This window comes from Zea mays, chromosome 9 (assembly GCF_902167145.1).
Source record: "Zea mays cultivar B73 chromosome 9, Zm-B73-REFERENCE-NAM-5.0, whole genome shotgun sequence".
Lineage (NCBI taxonomy): Eukaryota > Viridiplantae > Streptophyta > Magnoliopsida > Poales > Poaceae > Zea > Zea mays.
In genome coordinates, this window is record NC_050104.1 from 91,006,875 (window position 1) to 91,025,394 (window position 18,520).

General features: G+C 43.5%; 1 protein-coding gene across 1 annotated transcript; it reads left to right on the forward strand.

Annotated features, from left to right (window-relative positions):
* Nucleotides 1-431: 431 nt before the first annotated feature.
* LOC111590138 (uncharacterized) lies at nt 432-3,829 on the forward strand. The gene is made up of 3 exons (XM_023301051.1): nt 432-1,023; nt 1,126-1,209; nt 3,805-3,829. Exons 1-3 carry the CDS (start codon nt 584-586, stop codon nt 3,815-3,817), a joined length of 537 nt encoding a protein of 178 aa, XP_023156819.1. The 5' UTR covers nt 432-583; the 3' UTR covers nt 3,818-3,829.
* Nucleotides 3,830-18,520: the final 14,691 nt, after the last annotated feature.

Consider the following 18,520-nt stretch of genomic DNA (forward strand, 5'->3'; position numbering starts at 1 on the left):
GTTTAGCGCAGCCCGATAACGTGTTTGGGCCAGCCCAACCCAGCCCATTTGGCCCATTTAAAACCCTAACCCTAGTGCCCCTTCTATAAATAGCACCTCTCTCCCTTGCAAATTGGCAATTTTTCACTCCCACCCTCCATTTCTTCCCAGCCGCCACAGCCTTCTTCCTCCTCTCCCCCACACGCACAGCTCTCTCCTTCCCTGTACATGGCGCAGAAAAATCTCCAGCCATGGCGTGAGCACCATTCCCATGGTCGAGCTCACCTCCCTGCCGCGAGTTTGCCAGCACCCCCCACGCGGATCTCCATTTCCCCTAGCTGTCGCTCGCCGCAGAGTTCTCTGCTGGCTTCCTCCTCGTCGCGCGCAGGGCACCTTTGGCGTTCGCCCCTGCGAGCTCCCTCTGCTTCACAGCCTAGCCATGGTGGCCACCGAGCTCCCCGCTCCCATCTCCTCTGCCCGGCGCCCTCCCTATTCCTATTCCACGCAGGGCAGCCGGCTCCCCTTCCTTCTTTCCCCCTTCTCCCCCATGGCCGAGCCCCCTCTGTTGCCGACCGAGCTTCAGCTCTAGCTCCGGCCAGCGGCCATGGCGCGACGCCCTCGCTATCTCCTCCACCATGCAGTGTCCGGCCACCACTTCATCACCAGCGCAGGATCCTCTAGCCCAACCCCTCGCGGCGGATGCGCAGCCGTCCTCCTCCTGCTCTCCGACCAACAACAGCCAGCGACCCCCATGTCCAGGAACTCGACGCCAGCTTTCTTCCTGTGTCCAAGGCCGCAGGGGAGCAGTAGCTCTTCCTCCCTAGCTTCCATTTCCCTGCAAGTGACCCTCTGCTCGGCTCCCTCTTCCCAGCAGCAAGCTCCGGATTTCTGTACGCCGACATGGGGCTGCGCAGTCCCGACCCAAGGCGCTGCGTGGGTGTTGGACAGCCCCACGCTACGTCGTCGATCTGCGCGGTTTGACTGTCTCCGCGTCTCGCTTCACCGAATCTGCGCAGCGCCGACGTGCCATCGTGGGAACCCGTGGTGAGACCCCGTTGTCCTGCGCTTTTTGTGTTCGATTAAAAGGCCGCACCAATAAATCACATAATAAATTGTGTAATGATTGTGTATGTCGTTTGATCGCAGCCCTTGTCGACGTCACGCCTTGCGCATCGCTCGTCGGCAAAGAGCCCAAACTAATGGCATGCATGCGCGGCACGAGTCGGCCAGGTTGTTCGCCTTGTATGATTGCGATTTATTTTACTTACGTATTCGGTCGATGATGTGCCTGCATGTTTATATGTGTGTAAAATGTTTCGGTTATGCGCATTGGTAGAATCGCATTTGCGATTGGAGAACAAGAGGTTATTTGAGGTATGCGATTTGTAGTTGTCTAATTATGTTTTGGTCGATGTGGTGCATGTTTAAAAATTGTATTGGTATGGGTTAAAGTTCGCGGCGAAAGAAAATGAAGTAGAGAAGAACTCGGGTATTTTTATTTTGATCGGAAAATATGCGATGCGTTGTTTAATGCGAAAACTAAGTTACAAATGCGGATTTTGTTTTGGGAAATACATCGATAGGTGGTTATGCGAAAAGTATAATTGTTTTATGCAATGTGATGGAATTCATGAATATATAGGGGATATATTTATTGATGTGACGAGTAGTTTAGAGAATGTTAGTTTGCGTAGAGGATGAATTATTAAAACATGAGTATCGGAGTTCATATATTAGTGGTCGCGCCACATTGGTTGAAGTGTCTCGAGTGCACGCCACAACATGGTTGTATGCGAGACAAGGTTGTGTGCCTGATGCGTTTAGTAAAAATCCATCAGTGTCACTAGTGTTAAGTTGAGGTTGATTTGCGCGTGGAAAGTGACAGTGTGTCTAATACTTAGAACTCTTAGTCGTTAGTAGAAATTGTTTGGGCTTATGTAGAGAGGTGATGACATGTCGTAAGTAGTCATCACTTCCTCTATAATTATAAGTCGAGTCTTTACACGTTAGGCGTTCCTTAAATTGTGCTTCACAAATGAGTGTATGCTTGTGTTTATGACTTGAATAGATGTTTTCGAGTAAACTAATAAGTTCCTAAAGCAATTATGTGTATGGTTATGATTGCGAGTGAAAAGTATTAGTGCTCATGTGAGGTCTAAGCTAAAATGCAAATTATTGGGTGAAAAGCGCTTCGATGTTGATTATCGTGGAGAACGCGTGGTTAATTGAGTATGGTAAATCTAGCGCACAAAATGACTTGGATAAAATTTATGAGTCAACTTGATGGTCCTAATTTGACTAATTTAACTCTAATCAACGGTGAAGTGTTAGAATAATTCAAGTCTCTAGAACACGACTGATTCTTGAATTATATAGGAGCTGAAATTTATTGACTGCTGTTTTGGACTGCACGTACTGTTTTCGGTGTGCTGTATGTTTGATGAACTAAATTGTGTTTTCTGTAGATATGTTCTATAGAAAAGTTGTAGATAACATGATTATCTTGCTTGTACAAAAATTTGACAGCCATAAACCTGATCGTTTAGGAGTTGTGCTTTTCACAAGCTCAGCAACTGAATCTGTCCAAATTCTGTACAGAATTCAGAAACTGTGTTGTTTGTTCAACTTAGTGTTGCAATCTGTTCATGGTCATTATAAGAAAGTTGTAGATGCTTTTCTGATCTTGCTTGTGTTAAAATTTCATAACTAAAGGCCTGACGGTTTAAGAGTTATGAAATTTACAAACTGATTGCTGTGTTCTGTCCTCTGTCAGAACAGATTTTAAAAACTGCGTTGTTTGATTCAGTTAAGCACAGAATCACTTCTTGGTGATTATAAAAGTTATGTAGTGCGATTGCCAAGCTTTCCAAAAAGTCTTGGATCACTATTTTTGGTGGTCTGAAGATTAAGTTATGGATGTTTGAAGTCTGAAGACTGAATCTGTCCAATTCTGGACAGCAAAGCCTTCTAGTGTATTTTATCCTTAGTTAACTATTGAGTCACCTTAAGATGTTTATAAGTGATATGTAGACAATTTTATTACCTTTCCAGAAAGTCTAGGATCACCTTGTTTGGATGCCTGAATCTTCAGTTATGAATTTTTAAAGTCATAAGTCTGAATCTGTCCAAATCTGGACAGCACTGTTGTGTTAACACCTTTTGACCTTGCTAAGTGTTTAATCATGCTGTGATGACAATACCAAAGTTGTAAAGCACTTTTCAAGCTTTCTAGAAAGTCCTAGTTTACTATTTTTGAGTAAATATCTTGTGAGTTATGACTGAAACAATTGACTGCTGTATTGCTGTCCAAAAATTCTGCTAGTGCGCTTTTGATTGTTTAGTTTCCCCCTTGTCGCTAAAAATGTGTGGTTTGCTCTTAAGTAATGTAGACTTGCCATGGTTAAGCTTAATAATGAATGTGTGTACTGTTTTATATGTTTCCTTCTCTAGTTGTTTGTGATATAGGAGTTCCGTAGTTAGTGATGCCTATGTCGTATTCAAGCTTACGTTGTCTTGGTTGGACTTGTGTGGTTGGTAATGCTTTTGTGTGATCAATAGAAGAACTAAGGAAAAGCCGTAGCAATTAAATAAATGCTTGTACGTGTGATGTCGTGTTACGTTGGTTAAGTGTAGGTAGTGATCGTCGTCTTTCCAGTGGTAGTGTTTACATGTGCCCAACGACATATAAATAACTAGTGTTTGCGTATAGTTGTTGCAGTGTCTTACTAACTAATGTTTAGTTCGCCACTGTGTCTTGGTATACCTTGTGCTATTTTTGTGCTACTTTCATTATATTCATACATATGCATCTTGCACCTCATATAGGACCGAGAGATGATGATCGAGCTAGTGATGTGGTGCCAACCACAAGATGCCGTGGTGGACGACCTGAAGAATGGACTTAACCACTGGATGCTCGCCAAGCGAGTACCTCCCCCAGCAAACACTACCTAAGTGTTAAAAAGGCAAGCCCCGGTTTTATGCATAACCGTTTATATATGCTATTTTACTACACTTAATGTTTGTAGGTTTGTACTGTGCACTTAAGTGTAGGAGTTGCCTGAAACCCTAGTTGCATGAACTTAGGATTCCTTTGAGATGGATACTAGTATGCTAGGTCGAGTAGCTGCTTTGCTAATTAGGGATCTCGGTAGAAGTCGAGTGATTTTTCTAGCACTCGCGCGAGGTCAGGACATTGATTGTACCCACGTTCATATCATATTGATGATTGGTCTGTGGACACGGGTCCATGGGGACGCGTGGTCTACGAGATGAAAATTGGAATAAGGATTAACGTGCGGATACCTGTGTCAAGCGTTTGAACGTACTAAACATATGCCGAGAAATATGGTAAATCGGTAAGCCTAGTACCTGAGTGAACCTGGCAGTGGACATATCCCCTCACGCGACCTGAGACGAGGTCTCCCATTCCGGTTATGGTGGGTACAAGTGCGGTCACTGCACGACGGCCAGTCGGGGTCAGTGAGGCATTGTACGCCAAGGCGGTGAGCCCTGATCTGCTGACGGGGAATCGATGGGGACGGTTGATGTGTGTGGGGACGGAGTGCCCCTACATGTCGTGTGTTTAGGTTTACCTTGCAAGGATGAAAACTCGATTCGAATCGTCTGCTTCTCGCAGCTAATGAGACTGCTTGATCCATTGTACTGCATTGAGTAATAAGTGGAAATGAGGTGACTGGCAAAAAGATGTTGATTGGTAAAAATGTTTGATACCATGTATGAGTAGCTAGGTACTCACCTAGTATAAAAAGGAGCATACTAAAACTTGAAAAGCTAAAACTTGATTTTAGACTCAGCTAGTGCTTTTGGCAAACCAAACCCCTCCGCCAAACAGCTGCATGTCTAGAGGTAGAGGAGTAGACTCCTCACACCGGGTAAGTCTAGCTGAGTATTAGTATACTCAGCCTTGCTTGTGGCACAATTTTTGCAGGTACTCCTTAGGATGATTGGTTGATGGTGTGACTTGGCCTCCATCCCTGCCACCGGGATAGATGGTCGAGTGGGTTACTGCTTCCGCAGGAGAGGACCAGGAGGAGTAGCGTGGCCAGGCTTCGCCATGTTACTCGGTTTTCTCCGTTAGTTATTTCCGCTGCATTAAAATTTATGGTTATTATTTCTGAAACTCCGATAATGTAATCACTAATTATACTTATTAAATTTGTGGTATTATGTTTTATTGTATTTCTCTGTGCCTCACCTTCGAGTGAGCTAGTGGTATTCGATCCTGGTAAGTGGCTTTATCGGACTAGATCCGAGGGACTGACGGGTTATTCCTGTTTAAGTGCGTTGCTGCCCTTAAGGGTGCGACTTGGGCACTTAAGCTGGAATAATTCGGGCGGTTCCGCCACAGCTGGTATCGGAGCGAATACCATTACAGAGAAGTCAATAAGTCATAATTACCAACTTTTCAAAACTAAAACTTGCTTAGAAACCAATGTTGGATAGATCGTCAGGACGATAAGGATAGACCTAGGACGTGAAGCCTTAGGAGATAGATGGGTAGCTAGGTGGCTATTTATATAGGCCATAAAGGCTACTACTACTATTAATAAGGATGTTGTAGAAGCATCCGAAAAATTAGTTAGGTCTGAGAAGACGACTAGAATGAGCATGCATCATGATTGTCGCATAATTGTTTCTTGTGCATCAACATGCTTCTCTCACCTTTATTCCAATAATAAGAACTTGTGAATAATGTGATGTGCTGCTATGTTAGAAATGTCTTACCTCGTGTCAGATTGGTAAGTCTTGTTAGGTTGTGTTATGTGTCTCTCTTGCCGTGCTATCTAGGTGGTATTCTGAATGTTCAACCCTTTTTACAAAAAAAAACATGTTGTCTGTTCTGCTCATGAAAAGATTTCCCCCTCCAAACAACCTTGAGTTTAGCAAGTGAAACCTTTGTTAGAAAAAAATCAAATCACGTGCTTGTTTAGGTGTTTACGCTTGAAATTGCACCTGCACAACTTATAGACACCCATAGCTTGACCGCTAGATCAACCCAAGTCTCCTTCTGCACATGTTACAAAAAATGTTGTTTGGTGTCTAGTTGCGCAAACCCTATCAAGGCCATGTTTCTTTCCATAAACCCTTGCCCCTAAAACTTCATAACATTCCTGTTGATCATCCAGCTGATCTTGTTGCCTACCTCTCCTTTCACCTGGATCTGGTAATCCTTTTTCTTATGAATCATGTTGGCTTTATCATCCGAATCTCGGGATCCCCTATTGATTCTGCCCCGTTATCTGGTTATCTGCTATAACCCGTTCTCAAGTATCAGATGTTGATCTTGCCTAAATCTCTCATTTCTGATCATTCTCATACCCCCTTCTCTGAGGATTATGACGCTGTTTTATCGATTTTATCTCTAAGCAGTGGATCCATTTGGTTCAATGGATTATGTTATTGACTTTAATTCTCTCATGTCTCTAAAAGCTCATCAATCTTGATCTCATGGTCGGTTCATCCTCATATCAAATCTCATGCAAATCTCTGATCTGATAATCTCCATGTTGATCATAAAATAATTCTCTGAGTTGAAGAAAATTCTCATGTGATGCTCTTTTGCCAACAATCTCTACTTCAACTCCGGTCACATTCTTATTTTCTGAGCCATACTCTCATGGGCTCCATCTATCTGTGTTGTGTGAATTTTTTTTTTCATTGGTTACGTTTGGTAATGATGTCATGACTAACGACCGATGGTGCCGCGACGAGACCGAGAGCCTACTATGGTGCACACATGGTTGAGCTTTTCGGCACGCGCTGGTATCGCGGTTAATAGTCGTGATCCATTATGGGACTATACCGATGTGCTCTCTTTTGTGAACATCCTCTCAAAGTGATCGCTGCATTTTGTCTCAACATGCCGCGATATTCTACCCAAATCTATCTTCAGTTTTTTTTGTCAAATCCCATCTCATAAATTTGCATCTATCTCCAGCCTGGACGTTACATGCTTCTCCACCCTTGAAGATCCTCATTCGAATCTCGGGACGAGATTCTTTTTAAGGGGGGAAGGCTGTGACACCCCAGGTGTCAGTTTCGTGTTACGTCGCGAGATTTATCCTAATCTCGGATGCTCAGTGAAAATTTCTATTTCTCGCTCGCGTATGTCTCTGATTATCCAGATTATTTATCCACATTTCACCAAGTTTGGAATTATTCAATCTCAAGAACAGCCAAATTTGGAGCTGTTAAAACTTTTATTCTCGGCGCGAATGTAATCTCAATATTCAATCTCGATTTATAAATCTTGTCTAAAGCTCATTAAATCAAACCCTCGACGACTGTTATCTGATCTGAGCCCGAATCTAATTCCTCGAACTTCGAACGATGTTCGACTATTTTAATCCGAATCCGTACTCTCAAAAGAAATACTCAGTATGTCGTCCTCTGATCAAATCTTACTCGACTCAGCTTAGCATCTCTGTATCCAATCCGATTTCAAAATCAACATCGGCAACGATTTTTTAAATATCACAATTCGCTTTCTCCGACTAAAAATCCAAAATCGATCAAATCTCAGGACGGTTTATTTTCGAATCACGCGTAGGGAATTATTTTCGAGTGAAATCTAATTAGACTCTCGGCCGAATTAATTGCTCAATCGTCCGTTCGCCGAAATCTATTTCGCTTTGTTCTGTGTACAGACAAATTCCGCGGGAACATTTTATTCCGGAAAATGTTTAGCGCAGCCCGATAACGTGTTTGGGCCAGCCCAACCCAGCCCATTTGGCCCATTTAAAACCCTAACCCTAGTGCCCCTTCTATAAATAGCACCTCTCTCCCTTGCAAATTGGCAATTTTTCACTCCCACCCTCCATTTCTTCCCAGCCGCCACAGCCTTCTTCCTCCTCTCCCCCACACGCACAGCTCTCTCCTTCCCTGTACATGGCGCAGAAAAATCTCCAGCCATGGCGTGAGCACCATTCCCATGGTCGAGCTCACCTCCCTGCCGCGAGTTTGCCAGCACCCCCCACGCGGATCTCCATTTCCCCTAGCTGTCGCTCGCCGCAGAGTTCTCTGCTGGCTTCCTCCTCGTCGCGCGCAGGGCACCTTTGGCGTTCGCCCCTGCGAGCTCCCTCTGCTTCACAGCCTAGCCATGGTGGCCACCGAGCTCCCCGCTCCCATCTCCTCTGCCCGGCGCCCTCCCTATTCCTATTCCACGCAGGGCAGCCGGCTCCCCTTCCTTCTTTCCCCCTTCTCCCCCATGGCCGAGCCCCCTCTGTTGCCGACCGAGCTTCAGCTCTAGCTCCGGCCAGCGGCCATGGCGCGACGCCCTCGCTATCTCCTCCACCATGCAGTGTCCGGCCACCACTTCATCACCAGCGCAGGATCCTCTAGCCCAACCCCTCGCGGCGGATGCGCAGCCGTCCTCCTCCTGCTCTTCGACCAACAGCAGCCAGCGACCCCCATGTCCAGGAACTCGACGCCAGCTTTCTTCCTGTGTCCAAGGCCGCAGGGGAGCAGTAGCTCTTCCTCCCTAGCTTCCATTTCCCCTGCAAGTGACCCTCTGCTCGGCTCCCTCTTCCCAGCAGCAAGCTCCGGATTTCTGTACGCCGACATGGGGCTGCGCAGTCCCGACCCAAGGCGCCGCGTGGGTGTTGGACAGCCCCACGCTACGTCGTCGATCTGCGCGGTCTGACTGTCTCCGCGTCTCGCTTCGCCGAATCTGCGCAGCGCCGACGTGCCATCGTGGGAACCCGTGGTGAGACCCCGTTGTCCTGCCCTTTTTGTGTTCGATTAAAAGGCCGCACCAATAAATCACATAATAAATTGTGTAATGATTGTGTATTTCGTTTGATCGCAGCCCTTGTCGACGTCACGCCTTGCGCATCGCTCGTCGGCAAAGAGCCCAAACTAATGGCATGCATGCGTGGCACGAGTCGGCCAGGTTGTTCGCCTTGTATGATTGCGATTTATTTTACTTACGTATTCGGTCGATGATGTGCCTGCATGTTTATATGTGTGTAAAATGTTTCGGTTATGCGCATTGGTAGAATCGCGTTTGCGATTGGAGAACAAGAGGTTATTTGAGGTATGCGATTTGTAGTTGTCTAATTATGTTTTGGTCGATGTGGTGCATGTTTAAAAATTGTATTGGTATGGATTAAAGTTCGCGGCGAAAGAAAATGAAGTAGAGAAGAACTCAGGTATTTTTATTTTGATCGGAAAATATGCGATGCGTTGTTTAATGCGAAAACTAAGTTACAAATGCGGATTTTGTTTTGGGAAATACATCGATAGGTGGTTATGCGAAAAGTATAATTGTTTTATACAATGTGATGGAATTCATGAATATATAGGGGATATATTTATTGATGTGACGAGTAGTTTAGAGAATGTTAGTTTGCGTAGAGGATGAATTATTAAAACATGAGTATCGGAGTTCATATATTAGTGGTCGCGCCACATTGGTTGAAGTGTCTCGAGTGCACGCCACAACATGGTTGTATGCGAGACAAGGTTGTGTGCCTGATGCGTTTAGTAAAAATCCATCGGTGTCACTAGTGTTAAGTTGAGGTTGATTTGCGCGTGGAAAGTGACAGTGTGTCTAATACTTAGAACTCTTAGTCGTTAGTAGAAATTGTTTGGGCTTATGTAGAGAGGTGATGACATGTCGTAAGTAGTCATCACTTCCTCTATAATTATAAGTCGAGTCTTTACACGTTAGGCGTTCCTTAAATTGTGCTTCACAAATGAGTGTATGCTTGTGTTTATGACTTGAATAGATGTTTTCGAGTAAACTAATAAGTTCCTAAAGCAATTATGTGTATGGTTATGATTGCGAGTGAAAAGTATTAGTGCTCATGTGAGGTCTAAGCTAAAATGCAAATTATTGGGTGAAAAGCGCTTCGATGTTGATTATCGTGGAGAACGCGTGGTTAATTGAGTATGGTAAATCTAGCGCACAAAATGACTTGGATAAAATTTATGAGTCAACTTGATGGTCCTAATTTGACTAATTTAACTCTAATCAATGGTGAAGTGTTAGAATAATTCAAGTCTCTAGAACACGACTGATTCTTGAATTATATAGGAGCTGAAATTTATTGACTGCTGTTTTGGACTGCACGTACTGTTTTCGGTGTGCTGTATGTTTGATGAACTAAATTGTGTTTTCTGTAGATATGTTCTATAGAAAAGTTGTAGATAACATGATTATCTTGCTTGTACAAAAATTTTACAGCCATAAACCTGATCGTTTAGGAGTTGTGCTTTTCACAAGCTCAGCAACTGAATCTGTCAAAATTCTGTACAGAATTCAGAAACTGTGTTGTTTGTTCAACTTAGTGTTGCAATCTGTTCATGGTCATTATAAGAAAGTTGTAGATGCTTTTCTGATCTTGCTTGTGTTAAAATTTCATAACTAAAGGCCTGACGGTTTAAGAGTTATGAAATTTACAAACTGATTGCTGTGTTCTGTCCTCCGTCAGAACATATTTTAAAAACTGCGTTGTTTGATTCAGTTAAGCACAGAATCACTTCTTGGTGATTATAAAAGTTATGTAGTGCAATTGCCAAGCTTTCCAAAAAGTCTTGGATCACTATTTTTGGTGGTCTGAAGATTAAGTTATGGATGTTTGAAGTCTGAAGACTGAATCTGTCCAATTCTGGACAGCAAAGCCTTCTAGTGTATTTTATCCTTAGTTAACTATTGAGTCACCTTAAGATGTTTATAAGTGATATGTAGACAATTGTATTACCTTTCCAGAAAGTCTAGGATCACCTTGTTTGGATGCCTGAATCTTCAGTTATGAATTTTTAAAGTCATAAGTCTGAATCTGTCCAAATCTGGACAGCACTGTTGTGTTAACACCTTTTGACCTTGCTAAGTGTTTAATCATGCTGTGATGACAATACCAAAGTTGTAAAGCACTTTTCAAGCTTTCTAGAAAGTCCTAGTTTACTATTTTTGAGTAAATATCTTGTGAGTTATGACTGAAACAATTGACTGCTGTATTGCTGTCCAAAAATTCTGCTAGTGCGCTTTTGATTGTTTAGTTTCCCCCTTGTCGCTAAAAATGTGTGGTTTGCTCTTAAGTAATGTAGACTTGCCATGGTTAAGCTTAATAATGAATGTGTGTACTGTTTTATATGTTTCCTTCTCTAGTTGTTTGTGATATAGGAGTTCCGTAGTTAGTGATGCCTATGTCGTATTCAAGCTTACGTTGTCTTGATTGGACTTGTGTGGTTGGTAATGCTTTTGTGTGATCAATAGAAGAACTAAGGAAAAGCCGTAGCAATTAAATAAATGCTTGTACGTGTGATGTCGTGTTACGTTGGTTAAGTGTAGGTAGTGATCGTCGTCTTTCCAGTGGTAGTGTTTACATGTGCCCAACGACATATAAATAACTAGTGTTTGCGTATAGTTGTTGCAGTGTCTTACTAACTAATGTTTAGTTCGCCACTGTGTCTTGGTATACTTTGTGCTATTTTTGTGCTACTTTCATTATATTCATACATATGCATCTTGCACCTCATATAGGACCGAGAGATGATGATCGAGCCAGTGATGTGGTGCCAACCACAAGATAGCGTGGTGGACGACCTGAAGAATGGACTTAACCACTGGATGCTCGCCAAGGGAGTACCTCCCCCAGCAAATACTACCTAAGTGTTAAAAAGGCAAGCCCCGGTTTTATGCATAACCGTTTATATATGCTATTTTACTACACTTAATGTTTGTAGGCTTGTACTGTGCACTTAAGTGTAGGAGTTGCCTGAAACCCTAGTTGCATGAACTCAGGATTCCTTTGAGATGGATACTAGTAGGCTAGGTCGAGTAGCTGCTTTGCTAATTAGGGATCTCGGTAGAAGTCGAGTGATTTTTCTAGCACTCGCGCGAGGTCAGGATATTGATTGTACCCACTTTCATATCATATTGATGATTGGTCTGTGGACACGGGTCCATGGGGACGCGTGGTCTACGAGATGAAAATTGGAATAAGGATTAACGTGCGGATACCTGTGTCAAGCGTTTGAACGTACTAAACATATGCCGAGAAATATGGTAAATCGGTAAGCCTAGTACCTGAGTGAACCTGGCAGTGGACATATCCCCTCACGCGACCTGAGACGAGGTCTCCCATTCCAGTTATGGTGGGTACAAGTGCGGTCACTGCACGACGGCCAGTCGGGGTCAGTGAGGCATTGTACGCCAAGGCGGTGAGCCCTGATCTGCTGACGGGGAATCGATGGGGACGGTTGATGTGTGTGGGGACGGAGTGCCCCTACATGTCGTGTGTTTAGGTTTACCTTGCAAGGATAAAAACTCGATTCGAATCGTCTGCTTCTCGCAACTAATGAGACTGCTTGATCCATTGTACTGCATTGAGTAATAAGTGGAAATGAGGTGACTGGCAAAAGATGTTGATTGGTAAAAATGTTTGATACCATGTATGAGTAGCTAGGTACTCACCTAGTTTAAAAAGGAGCATACTAAAACTTGAAAAGCTAAAACTTGATTTTAGACTCAGCTAGTGCTTTTGGCAAACCAAACCCCTCAGCCAAACAGCTGCATGTCTAGAGGTAGAGGAGTAGACTCCTCACACCGGGTAAGTCTAGCTGAGTATTAGTATACTCAGCCTTGCTTGTGGCACAATTTTTGCAGGTACTCCTTAGGATGATTGGTTGATGGTGTGACTTGGCCTCCATCCCTGCCACCAGGATAGATGGTCGAGTGGGTTACTGCTTCCGCAGGAGAGGACCAGGAGGAGTAGCATGGCCAGGCTTCGCCATGTTACTCGGTTTTCTCCGTTAGTTATTTCCGCTGCATTAAAATTTATGGTTATTATTTCTGAAACTCCGATAATGTAATCACTAATTATACTTATTAAATTTGTGGTATTATGTTTTATTGTATTTCTCTGTGCCTCACCTTCGAGTGAGCCAGTGGTATTCGATCCTGGTAAGTGGCTTTATCGGACTAGATCCGAGGGACTGACGGGTTATTCCTGTTTAAGTGCGTTGCTGCCCTTAAGGGTGCGACTTGGGCACTTAAGCTAGAATAATTCGGGCGGTTCCGCCACAAATATCATCATGTAGCATGCAGTGCACGAAAAAGTCTATGATTCCTGACTCACCAAGGGCGTCATTAGAAAAAGAGGTTAAAATTTCCTCGCCAGTGAGTCCAACAAGAAGGCCAAACTCCAACAAAATTCTCCTGCAGCAACAAAAAAAACGGATGGATTAGTGAGAATAACAGGAGGATGTGCAACTGCTGGTGTGCTGTGATTGCAACTGCTGGTCTAGTGTGATTGCAAAGTACTGAATAACTCTGGGAAATTCTGTTACACAAATATGATTGCAAACTGTTGGTGTGGTATAATTGCAACTACTGTGTTGTGATTGCATGTACTATATAACTCTGGGAAATTCTGTAACTAACTCTCCGAAATTCTGTTAAATAAAAATGATTGCAACTTCTGGTATGCTGTGATTGCAACCACGCATTAGGTGAGATTGCTACTGCTATATATAAGTAACTAACTGTTCAGGAAAAATGATTGCTACTTGGTTTGAATTGCAAAATAAAAAGTAAATAGCAGTTGCAACTTGGGAAAACAAAAAAACCTTTTCAGCTCAGGATCAGAGGCGATCTTCTGCCTAAGTGCAACAGCCTTGGCCAGGGGTATCTCAGGTCGATTACGAGGGATCTTGAACGGGGATATGTACTCCCTAAGCTTCTTCAGCACTCTATCACCTAGGCGCTTGAATATCATCCTTTGAAACTCACTGAAATCAGCCTGGCCTACTGAGACTTCGTCTTGAGAAAGTCAGATTGGTTGGGTCAAATTGTTGATATCATCATCAGACTCCGCAGGGAACTGGATATCATCAAATGATGAGCTGGGTTCTGCCTGGCCATCAATGCTCTTCTCCAAACTAACAATCTCAGCTTTGGCCTCCTGACGAAGCATGTTCAACCTATCCTCGTACTGTTGGCGCTGCTGAGCATATTCTTTTGACATTTGTAACTGGAACATCTTCTTTCACTTGGCAGCGGGCACCGGCTTTTTCAAAGCTTTGATGTTGTCCTTCAGCTGTTTCTGGATTGCAGCCTGTATCCTTTTCTCCTCCGCTTCAACCTTCTTCTCGGCATCAGCCTTCTTCTTCACAGCTTCTTCAGCTGCAGCCTTTCTCTTAATCTCAGCTTCTTCGGCCTCAGCCTTTCTCTTATTCTCAGCTTCTTCTGCCTTCTTCTTCTCGGCATCAGCCTTATTCTTCTCAGCTTCTTCAGCTGCAGCCTTTCTCTTAATCTCAGCTTTTTCGGCCTCAGCCTTTCTCTTATCGTCAGCTTCTTCTTCCTTCTTCTTCTCAGCATCAGCCTTCTTCTTCTCAGCTTCTTTAGCTGCAGCCTTTCTCTTGATCTTAGCTTCTTCGGCCTCAGCCTTTCTCTTATTCTCAACTTCTTTTGCCTTCTTCTTATCAGCTTGTTCGGCTTCAGCCTTTCTCTTCTCAGCCTCCTCAGCTTCAGCATTCTTCTTCTCCATCTCAGCATTCTTCATCTCGATCTCAGCCTTCTTCTCAGCCTCTGCCTTCTGTGTGTTGGCAACTTGAATGGCCCTATCGCTCCTCCTTGAGTAAATTATATGATCCTGGTGCAGTTGAGTAGAATAGCCAAATTAACATATTTGTATTATGAAAGTGAATCATTTATATTATAAAAAAGACACGAATTGCATGAACATACCTGGGCAGTAGGATGCTGCATCCCAGTGTCCCTGCTTAGAGGCTCCTCTTCTGTCTCAGGTGCTCCCTGTTCAGAATATATGATTAATTGCAAGTTGGCAGAGGCTATGATTACTACAGTGGGTGGGGGCCGATTGCAACTAGGGTCTGCTTTCACTTGGGTATCAGAGGATCTTACCACAAGACGTTGATCATTGCCAGGGGGGTTTGAGGAAGCCTTCCTCTTGCGAACAGTAATTCGTGGTGCACGAGTCTGCTGGCTATTGGGAGGGGACTAGAATTGTAGAAAAAGGAAAAAACATAATATTAATCAGAAAAAGGAGTTGATGGTAATAAAAAAACACAATAAACTAACCTCGCCATCAATGCTGGCAGAGTGCTGTGGAGAATCCATCATTTGCAAGATATCATCAACACTTCGGAATGCCCCACGTAAATCAGGAGGTGCTGCCAGGGGGAAGAATAAAAAATATAAATGAAAAAATGGAAATAATCAAGATGAGAGAAAACATTTTTTAAGCATGGAAGACATAGGTAGGCTTACTTCTATTCAAATTTCCCTCTTGCAGATCAATGTCATGACCACACAATGGGGTTCTCATAAAATCTCTGCTGTCATCAAGATCTCCACCACTGAGATCCAACTGGATTTCTTCACTATCACCTCCTCCAAATTGGTCTTCCGGTACATTTGAAGTAGTTCCTGATCCTGCATACAAATTTAAAAAAGTGATTGAAAGCACAGAGTGATGTGTATGGGCAAAATTGCAACTTGTATGGTGGGTGGTTGCAACAATAATATTATACTGTATGCAATAAAAAATACCTGCTCCTGCTCTAGTGTTAATTGCAACGGGACCCCGTATAATTTATTCACTATCACCTCCTCCAGATTGGTCCTCCGGTGCAATTGAAGTAGTTCCTGATACTGCATACAAATTTAAAAAATGATTGAAAACACAGATTGATGTGTGTGGGCAAATTGCAACTTGTATGGTGGGTGCTTGCAAACAATAATATTATGCTATATGCAACAAAAAATACCTGCTCCTGCTCTAGTGTCATTGTTCACCTTCGTCCTGCACTCTTTGGCAGCTCGCTTCTCAGCGATAGCGTCGTCGATAAGCTTCTGAATGCCAATGTAGCACTCGTGGTGAGCTTTTGCCATAAGGTCGCGGGATATTGTTGAATACTTCGCAGCCTTCTGTGCGTACGACTGGGCTTCACTAGTGCTTTCATCAAAAGCCTTCAAGATGTTCAGTGCATCTGACTTCCTACTCCTTCCAACTAAATTGATAATGCTCTGACCAAAAGAAGATCTGAAGCTAGGGTACTAGTAAAAGACTAGGGGTTGGATATTGAAGGAAGCAAGACCAGCGGGATCATGGGATGTGCCAAGCACATCAGCAGATGTGCCAGTAGCAGTGGGTGCTGCTGCTACTGGGGCAGATGCTGCTACTCCTGGGTTAGGTGCTGCTGTTGGGTTAGGGTCTGCTACTGGGGCAGGTGTTGGTACTGGAGCATGTAATATTGCTAGAGCACCAATGGGGACGCCGTAGCACGTGTCAACGATACTTCTCAGCTGAAAGTAAAAAAACAATGATAAAATGATAAATGAATAACAAATTGCAACTCTTGCGGAGTAGCATTTGCAATAGTTAAACACAATACAGTTGCAACTTACCCTGAGGTGTCCAAACTCGGTGGTGCCAGGAGGAACATCTCCCCTGAGATCCTTATTTGCCATCGCATCAATCGTCTTCGAGTCCAAGAAAGCACATCGAGGGATCGAAAAGGGACTTGTGTCAAATCCATGCTGCAGGTTGTCGACATAAAGCATCTGCATGTTTTTAACATTAGGTAAAAGACACATGGGTATTTTAGGTTGAATTCAGATAATGAAAAAAAAGTAAATCGAATTGGCACAGGTGCAATAAGCCAGTTGCAATAGAAAATACTAAAATTATTGCTACTTTGTGTACAACATAAATTACAAAATACATGTGAATGTGTGAACTAAGGTATCATAAAAAATCAAAAAAAATAAATCAAATTGCAACTTGTAACATATGACAGTTGTAACAGTAAACATAAAACAATTACTACATGTGTAATTGGAAGAGTAAGTTGCAAGGGCAAAAATTGAATGTGTGTGTTGAGCTTACAGCTACGAAGATCCCGCATCCACTGATGGGTGCGTTGATGCCTTTCTCTGCAAAATCCTTTTTATAAAGACGAGCAGCTATGCTGAGCCTGTCAACTACCGCTTTGCACCAGTTCTTGTTGGCCATGTTCTGGATGTCCTGAGTATACTTTACATCATCAATCCTGATGCGAGTGTCAGTGTTGGAGAATAGCAGACACTGAAATGCAGCCATGAAAAAGGCTCTCAGGCCCAGCTCCCCAGTGAGAATCCTCTTCTGTAGTCGATCAGTGATAACAGATATATTGATACCAGATATGCGTCTATAAGAGTTGCCACAAATTTGCTCTCCCAGCTCGTCCCGCAAGGCACGAGCATCTGCATCAGACATGGGGGGCGGGTCACTGCCAACGTTTGGTAACTGCAAAACACACCAAACACTTTGCTCAGTGATTGGAATCTCTTTTCCACCACCAATCTCTAATTTCATCGTTTCCAGGTTAAGCTTCCGCATCAGCCAGCTGAGCAACTTTCTAGACAATAAGTGCGGCTTGAATCTCAGCAGGCCGCCAAACCCCTTGGCAACTACTTCACTTCAATTCATCGGAGAGAGCATTCACAAGCTTTAAGAACTTCCCAGGTGAGCATCGTATAGCTCGCGTCTTAGTTTTACCCTTATTCTCATCGCCACCAACAATACCAACATTGTCGTCGCCAGAACCATCGCCGGCAGGAGCAAACTCTAGGTCTTGTTCATCATCACTTTCTTCATCTTGAATAGGAGACAAGGGGACTTTCAACCTTAACCTCTTCCTCCTTTCCTTAAATTCATTTTTATCTAATTGCTTTCTCTTGTTTTGTACACGAGGAGAGCGACGGACAGTATCAGCGCCTTGCTGGCCTTTGACATTCTGCTCTTGATCCATTATAAAAACCACTAAAAAATGGGAATGAAAAAAACATGAGGGCACAAACACATGGTATAGATCTCATAACCAAAAATTGCTAATCAACAAACTAAAACACACAGTACAAATAGGAACAAAAAATAGTTGCAATACACACTAATGGTGCAACACACATTAGTACTGGGACATAATTGCCACATGCACCATAAGCCAGTTGCAATAAGACTGCTAAAATAATTACTACTGGGACAATTGCAACAGTGAATTTAAACAAATAACTAGTTGTATATGAGCACAGTTATAAAAGACATGAATGATGTATGTGGGTTGAAAGTTAAAATTATACAGTTGCAACTTATGTGATGGACCAGTTGCAAAAAAAGGTACACTACAGTTGCAAAAAAAAGTGGAAACATCTGAGTTGATAATCTAGAACACAAACTGCTTATTCAAATGAAATGTATCTGCATAAATACAACAATTAATAATTGCAATCAATGGATAATACTAGTTGCAACACTTGGGGAAAAAATGGGGTTTACCAGTCTATTACCGAAGATAACAAAACAAATCCAAAAATGGGGACAGAGAAACGGGAGAGGGGGCGGATGCGCTTACACGGCGGGCGCGCGCGCAAACGACTCCGGCGCGGGCTACGTCGCCGTTCGCGGTCTACGACTCCGGCGCGCAAACGGTTCTGACGGGAGCCGTTCACGGAGGATCTGTTCGCGGAGAAGTGTGGAGGGGGCAGGAGCGGAGCGTGCGGGAGGGATGA